At 32.1% G+C, this 8737-nt stretch overlaps 1 protein-coding gene across 1 annotated transcript; it reads right to left on the bottom strand.

Annotated features, from left to right (window-relative positions):
• Nucleotides 1-6020: 6020 nt before the first annotated feature.
• Nucleotides 6021-6941, bottom strand: LOC133815564 (uncharacterized). The gene has a single exon (XM_062248387.1). It carries the CDS (start codon nt 6939-6941, stop codon nt 6021-6023), a length of 921 nt encoding a protein of 306 aa, XP_062104371.1.
• Between the last annotated feature and the right edge of the window lie 1796 nt (nt 6942-8737).

Below are 8737 nucleotides of genomic sequence, written 5' to 3'. Positions count from 1 at the left end.
AAAAGCCATCTTTATTATTTACTAAGTCTGTTTCTAATCATCCTATATGACTTAATTCTCAAGCTCGAAACTCGTCGTTGTTCCAAAGTTAACCATATTGAGGGAGAGCTGGGATCAGTAAAATCGTTCCCACTACTATGGCCCCCTAAACTCTCAATATAGAACCTGGTCCATTGATTTGTATCCACCCTCACCGAACTTGGTCATTATTTATTAAATTTATTATTTATTATGATTGCAAAAGAAAATCAAACTCATACATGTCATTCAAAAATAACAATAATATTTATTTGGAAAAAGGTTTTCACTATATACAATCATAATGCAAAGATAATAAATAAAGAAATAAACTATAACACATAAACATAATAACTATAACATAAACACTTACATTGGTGGTTAGATTCAGTGCTTGAGCGTGTGTATCAATGAGAACTTCATGGATATGAATTGTTGCTCTGATACCAACTGTAATGACCCAACTATTTCTAAGACCTTGGACCATTAAAACTACTAGACATAGCTACTATTTTGGGAAAGATACATAAGAAGTAATATAACTTTATTGAAAGCTCAAAATATTGTATCAAATACACAATAATATAAAATATGGCATGGGTACCCATTGTTTAAAAGAAAAACATAAAACATAACTTTAATTCAATTGTTAAAAACTAAATGCGGAACTATAAATGAAACATAATTCAAAAGACTAAAATAAACATCATCCTCGATCGACACGCAGTCTACTCATTCCATCCATCCTCAACACACAAGCCAAGCTACCAAGAATCCTTCTGCATTCCATATCATTTTCCTTCATCACACTAAAAAAAATAAAGGAATGAGCCTAATGCCTAGCAAGGAAATCCTACTAAAAACATACATCATATATCATAAGCATAAAACTACATCATAAACATAAACTATAAAACATATGACTATAAAAACATATATCATATAGGACTACAATGGCCATCATTCTTCTTGGGGCTTGCTAGCTAGGCAATCATATGTCCATAAATATATAGGGCTTGTTATCTAAACAAGTCATATAAATTTGTGGGGCTTGTTATCTGAACAAATCATATGCCCAAGGAATATATTCTTGGGACTTGTTATCTGAACAAGTTATATGCTTGTAATCTAAACAAATCATATACCCAAGAACTAAAAACATATCATACATATACATATCATAGCATAACATAAACATAACATATAAGCACATAAAATCTATCATATTTTCCTTACCAAAAGCCGAGATATTTGGGAACAAGAACAGGATTAGAACACTCCTATAAACCAACAGTAGAAAAGGGTGGGAATCTTTAAGAATAAAGAAGAATATGAAAACTAAACCATCAAGAAGAAACTTACCAAGAAGGACCTTAAGTTTTAAGAACTTAAATACCTAATCAAGAATCAATAACAAGAGTTAGGATCTGAATAAAAGAAACTAAAGAAAACTAAAGAATCATAAAGAACTGGACTTAAGGAATAGGAATACCCTGGTTGATCTTATGGATTGATCTAAACCTCAATATCGAAATCACACTATATCTCACTTCCCAAGTGTTTAGAAAGCTTACAATGATAATGCTTTTATTCCAAACCCAAGTGTATCTCTCTATACTAACACTAGCACCTTGGAAGCTTTGGTCAAATACTTGAAGAATGAAGAAAATGGCTGAGCACTAAGTCCTATTTATAGAGTTCAAGGAGTGAAACTAACCCTTTTTAATTTGAATAAATAAATGATTAAAAATGAAAAAGATTTGAATTTTCGTTCAACAACCGCCCATAATTCAGTCAAAATAAGTCAAAGGCAGGTCTAAGTGGTTAAGGCTAATTTTTAAATTAAAAAACAAAGCTTTCAAAAATATCACACTAAGGGCGATATATCGCCCCCTCTATGGCGATATATCGGCTCTGCCCTAATCCCGAACCTCCGTTCGTACGTTCGTGCAAAGTCGACGTGTTTTCCGTATCTTCCGTTAGGTGATATATCGGCCCCTATGCTGCGATATATCAGCATATGTAGATATTTTAAATGCATTTTTGCACTAATTTAGGACAACTAGAATCGAATAAACAACTTTGACTGATTCATAATACGATCCTAACATTTTCTGGAAGGTTCTAAAGCTTCTAGATTCTTCTATTATTGAATTATCCATTCTAAATGCTTAAATCCTTAATAATCATGATTATGACAAGTGTCATGCTCTTATTGGATCTATCTAAACCTTAGGTTATAATAACAATATATCTAAGACCAACAATATTAATCAAACCTTATGTTATAATTAATATTTCTAAACTATATGTTAAACTTATAAAATCCATAATTGTTGCTATGAGTCTCCAACTAAGTCTCGACTTGAACCAAAATCTACGGCAACTAACATACTACTAACTATACTAATACTACTATCTAGCTAGTTAAGTAAATATTCTGGGACTCTACATAATAGTCCCATCACATGAGGGACTATGCATAGAGGGTTGTTACATGTGTTTCTAGGTGAAAATTGACACAATAGCCCCTATTGTATTGGTTCTAGCATGTGATAAATCTAAAATTGTTGGTATTAAAATAACAAATTAGAGTGAGAGTGGACGGTGGGGGTGGGTGATTTAAAAATAATAATGTCGAATCAGGATCAATACATATATTTATACATTAAATCAATGCAAATAAAAGATAGAGTAATACCTCTTTATGCCTATCAAGTATCCTAGCTATATTTTTCGTATATTCAAAGGATCATCCAATCCACGTAAACAAACTGTTTCAGACTCACACCGTAGTCTTCCAAGTCTATCCTCAAATACTCAAGGATGTGTATGGGCATGTGTGATGCACAAATGTTTGATTCAGGCTCTCTAGAATTTCTTAACACATGAGATCTAGAGAATTTGGAGAAGAGAAAAGGCTTAGAGAGTTTTTTTTTTACAAAATTTCAGCCTTAGAAATTTCTTAATTAAAATACATCATATTTAGACTCTATGAAATGTTCTTTTCCCATCCATCATGTGTTAGTTACAATCTTTGCAGTAGATCCAGGATTAGTGGATAGCAACATTTTACAGTAATTATCAAGAATGTGTTGTGCACCAAAAAAAAATTTTTGTTATTAAAATTTTGTGTTTTTATTTTATTTAAGTGTTAAGTGTAGTGATTTATTTTATTTAAATGTTTGTTTATTTTATTTAATTGTTTGTTTGCTTTATTTAATTGTTTGTTATTTTATTTAATTGTTAGAATTGTTGGTAGCATTTTTGTGAAATTAATTGTTAAATGATATGTAATTATTTTTATTTTTAAAATGTGATTATGTGAGATTTGGTTGAATGCACTAAGGTGCATGGTAGGTAGTGATGCACCCTAGTGATTGAGTATGTGCATGTGCATGATTGCATGGTTGCATGGTGTGCATGCAATAGTTTTCTACACATTGATTTCCTTTTATTGGTTTATTTATTTATTTTATTTTATTAAGGGATTTAAAAAGAAAATAAAAAGAAAGGGAAATAAAGAGTCTTGTGTTCACACAAGAAAAATATTGGGAAACAAATTGTGAGAAATGATAGAGTTGTCATTTTTTGAATTCCCGTAACCTTAGGCCTAGCCTCAGTAAAATGGGTATAACATGGGCTGTGGATATCCAATTTAGACACAATTGGAACCGTTAGAAAGTTAATGAAATTTTCTACATTTTCTGTGAATATTATTTTTCCTAAAACATAACAGAAACAGGTCAAAACCCAGTCCCAAGTCTCAGCACCCTAGAGTTACGAGAATATCATTATTTCCTTTATTAGCCATGGACAGCCAAGGAAGACAAGAGAGGAATTAGTGTGCTGTCAATTATAAAATGGATTGATTGGCTGAGTATAATTTTTAATTGAATTATATTTTGATTTAGGGAAAATAAAGGAAAATGATAATTACATTTTGCTTAGCTAGTTTTTGATGATTGAGGCATTTAAATAGAACATAAGAAAGAGATTGAAGGCTCATTTGGCTTGGTGGCTGCCGTGTGCTTAGAGAGAAGGGAGAGGGAGAGTTCGTGAGTTCTAGAGAGAGAGGAGGAGAAGAAGAACATGAAGGAGAAGAGAATGAGAAGAAATAAGAGGCCAAGGCTAGGGATCCTAAGGTATGGGTTAAGGTTCATAGCATTATATTTTGTCTCCTCTACATCTTGATTCTAAGCAAGGCAAAATGATGGTGATGATAGGTTTGGATTTTGTTGCAAGAGGATTGGTGGCTAGTGTTCGGAATCCCTAGGGTAAATATTTGGGTTCATAGTGATGTTAATTTCTACCTCTTCTTGAATCTAAGATCATTTTTTTTCTTTTTTGCATGTGGGTTTCGAAACCCTAGGCTTGAACAAGTGGTGGCCATAGTTTGGGTTATTGTCACTATTGTCCTTGAGTTCTAGCAAGAGAGGTAATGGGAACCTTTTTGTCTTATGGTTATTGTTTTTATCTTTGGTTTCTTGTGGTTTGGAGAATATTGTTTGAGAATGGTGATCCATTGTTTTGTTCTCCTTTGATATATTAGATGATTAATCTTATTGAAATGTGGTGTTGATGATATGTTGTTTAAAGATCTTCTATGATTTGATGATGGGTATGTTTTGGCTTAAAGACTCTATGTGAAAATATACAAAGGTTTTAAATTGTGATCTATAAAAATGATGATGAATATCTCTTTTAAAAATAACATGAAAGGATTTGATTATTTTGGCTATAGGGATTTCGGCCTAAAGGTGATATTCAAAAGCATGATGGTTATTTTTTATGTTTAATGTCAATTTAATCTTAGAGATCATGATAGGTTGTGGCAAGATCTTGTATGAAGTTATGATGGTTTTGTTCTTTGGAATAATTGCATGGCAATAATATATTGAGAGTATATTTAACACAAGATCAAGGGTGGTTATTTGTTCATGACTTGTGAATAAGTTTCAAGGTGATTGATGAATTATTGTATGCTCATGGTGTGATTAAAATGGTTAAAGAGGTTAGAAGCATGCTAGGGTTTGTGTTGGAATATTGTACATAAATAAGCATGAATTTTGTGAATATAATGAAAAAAATGAATTTTATGATTAAATGTGCTTGCTGTTTTTTGTGCAAAAATGATGTTGTTTATAATGAGAATAATGTTTTGAGTGCTTAAATAAAATTTGCAAGTGTTTTGATGTTTTAAGAAGTTTGATGGGAAATTTAATTATGCCTTGAAATTATATTTTGTGTAAATAAATACCTACAGATTTTTTTTATATTTTTGAGAAAAATAAAGATGGTGATTTTAATGATAAAATTGGATTGCTGGAATTTTTATTTAAAAATGTAAAGTGTATTTCAATAAAAGGAATTTGATTGGTATTTTAAAATAAATAAATAACCTAAACAATAGTTAAACTTAAAAGTGATATTTTTTAATATAATATGAGTGGTTATTTTAAAAGTTATGATTTTCTTTAATTGGATTAAGAAAAATGTTGGATTTAATTCACTTGTGATTTTTAAATAATGGCTGAAAGTTTAGTTTAAAAAGTTTTAAATAGTTATTTAATTTTCACATATGAATTTGTGTTACATAAAATTAAGTATTTAAAATAATTCAAACAAAATATATTTTTCCCACACTTAAAATTATTATTTTTCTCACATCAAATTATGTAATTCTATTAACTTAAAATAAATTGTTATTTTCTAAGGTGACGTGATAATCATAGGTATTTTTTTAAAAAAAATAATAATTTCCAAGCCTTTGCTTTTCTTTGTAATATAAAAATAATAAATGAGTCTTTTATATATTTTTAATGGCTAAATAAAATTATTTTTATGAAATAAAAAGAATGTCTTGGGAGATTTAATCAACCTAGTAACTTTTTTTTATATATAAATCAGGAAAGATTCATTACTTCAACCAACAAACATTTACAGAGGAAGACCTCAACTGGCCTGTACAACAAAAGGAGAACTAAACACAAACAGACCCATTACAAATTCCTAAACCAATCTAAATTTTTTTGACTAAGTTTCTTTGGCATGATATATGTAATTCTAGTTTTTACACTAAATTTTGTATTCTGTACAATCCTCTCAGGCTGAGTAAATTTCCCCAGCCAAAAAACCTCATTCCTCACCCTCCAAAGCTGGTAAACCAGAGCTGCAATGGCAGCCAAATAAACATGCTTCCTAAGTGTACTAACTTTAGCACGCTCAATCCATCGAGTCACTTTCAACAGTGTAGTTGATTCAGTTTTCCAATTCAGCCAAAGCAATACCTGTTGGTAGCATCTGATGGTAAATGAACAATTGAAAAACAAGTGATCACAAGACTCTTCAAATAGCCCACAAAGTAAGCAGTCAGAATTCTCAATGACCCTATGCCTTTTGAGCCTTTCTTTGGTATTCAACCTATCATGAATAGCCAGCCATAAAATGAAACTATGCTTAGGTGTATTCAATCTTCCCCAAACCACTTTGGTCCAATGAACCAAGCCAAGATCAGTGTGTATAATGTTGTAACCATAGCTGATCTGGTATCCCTCAGTTTTGACTTGCTGCACTGAGATCAATTTTTTAAATTTCTCTTTAACTTCCACAATTTTCTTCCAATACCAGCTACTTGAAACAGGGGCAATATAATCCCACCAATCTACTTGTTTGATATAAACATGATGGACCCATTTAACCCAAAGGTTATCTTTCTTCTCAGCAATAGCCCAAATATACTTTCCAATAGCTGCAATGTTCCAATCACTACTATCCTTGAATCCTAAACCACCTGAATTCTTCGAATTGCACACTAGATCCCAAGCTATACGACCTGGTCTAGTTGAAGAGGCCTGACCTGTCCAAAGGAAGGCTCTACAAATGGCAGCAATCTCATTCAAAATCTTTTTAGGAATAATCATAATTTGACTCCAGTAGGACTGAATAGAAAGGAGGACTGAATTGATCAAAATAACTCGGCCAGCAAAGGAAATATTTCTAGAACTCCAGCATTTGATTCTAGCAATTATCTTATCAAGAAGAACCTCACAATATTTTGCTGAAATTCACTTAGAACAGATCGGAATTCCAAGATATTTGAAAGGCAGAGCACTTCTACTATAACCCGAAGCATCAAGGATCTGTTGGACTTCATGCTCATTCATACTACTACAGTAAACAGCGGATTTAGCCTGATTTGGAAACAGCCTAGATGTGCTAGAAAAGAGTTGTAAACCTTGAAGCATATAGTAGATAGATATGAAATCTCCATGATAGAATAAAAGGATATCATCAGCAAAGATAAGGTGATTAAGCTTGATCCCTTCACACCTTGCATGAAATTTAAAATCCTTCTTCCTTCCTATTCGATGCAAAATTCTTGAAAGATATTCCATCCCCAACACAAACAATAATGGGGACATAGGGTCACCCTGCCGCAGCCCTCTCTTAGACTCAAAAAAACCATGGGAAGAGCCATTAAACATAAGAGAAAATTTTGGAGTGCGAACACACTGCATAACAAGCTGAATGACTTTACTTGGAAAATTGAAAGCTTCAAGCATTTCCTCAATAAAATCTCATTCAATCGTATCATAAGCTTTCCGCAAATCAAGCTTAATCATACACTTTGGTTTCCCAACTTTCCTCGCGTAATGGTGAACTAGATCTTGACAGATCATAATCAACCTAGTAACTTTAAGAAGATAAACAATGGTAAACAAAACATGCTACAAGTCTATTATTTTTAAAACGATAGAAGTAAGACGCATGGAATTATCGTTTTAAACGCCACATTTACGCAACGTTCCCACGTATGCATGTTACATGCAAATTCACTTTTACGTCCAAATTTATGTCTATTATGCAACCATGTAGTTTTTATAGAAAGATCATGCATGCAATATAGGTAGAATGAGCATTATTCTTTTATGACATTATGTGTAATTAAGCATATTTGTATGTTGTATGTAACTCCTACCATGTGTGCATGACCCATGCACACATGAGTTATATGGGAGGGCAAAATAATAATTATGTGAAGCTAAGGAATGTCGTTTTGATTATTGTATAGGCTCGTTGAGAAGTTGTGGTTTTACTTAGCTTGGACTTGAGGAAGGAAGTTAGATAGAATTTATGATTGTTTATGCTATGAATGGTAAGATTGTTTGTATGAATGAAAATGTTATGAGTTATGAAATGCTATAATGTGATGATATATTGGCTTGTATGAATGGATGTTAGCGTGATGAACGCGACACATCAAATAAAGAGGTTACTAAGGATATGAAGACGTAACCGAGTTATATGTAATGGTTGTTAGCGTGTTGAACGCGACTCAACAAATGGGTTACTAAGGATGTGAAGACGTAACCCAAGTTACTAAGGATATAAAGACGTAACTCCAAGGGCGGATGCGCCGAGGTTATTCAAGGACCAGAGACTCCTGTTTACCTCAAAGGGTGGCATGGACAAGTTAGCGGGCCATGTTCACAAGGAATTGTTTATGATTATGTTATGATGTTTGGTGATGATTATGATTATGCTATGATGTTTGGTGATGATTATGATTTTGTTATGATGTTATGATGTTTATGATATGATGGTGGCATTAAGTTGACGTGAATATGTTTATGTATATGATATTGATGCCAATTTTATGATGATGATATGATGTATAAAGATGAATGATAGTGTTTGTAATTTGTTGTATCTTACT

The sequence above is a fragment of the Humulus lupulus genome, chromosome 1 (assembly GCF_963169125.1).
Source record: "Humulus lupulus chromosome 1, drHumLupu1.1, whole genome shotgun sequence".
Lineage (NCBI taxonomy): Eukaryota > Viridiplantae > Streptophyta > Magnoliopsida > Rosales > Cannabaceae > Humulus > Humulus lupulus.
The sequence above is the reverse complement of the archived record's forward strand: the minus strand, read 5'-3'. Positions and strand labels throughout refer to the sequence as shown.

Bases quoted from the DNA above. Each gene is read 5' to 3' on its own strand.
- LOC133815564 (XM_062248387.1), bottom strand. From the start codon at position 6,941: ATGATTATTCCTAAAAAGATTTTGAATGAGATTGCTGCCATTTGTAGA.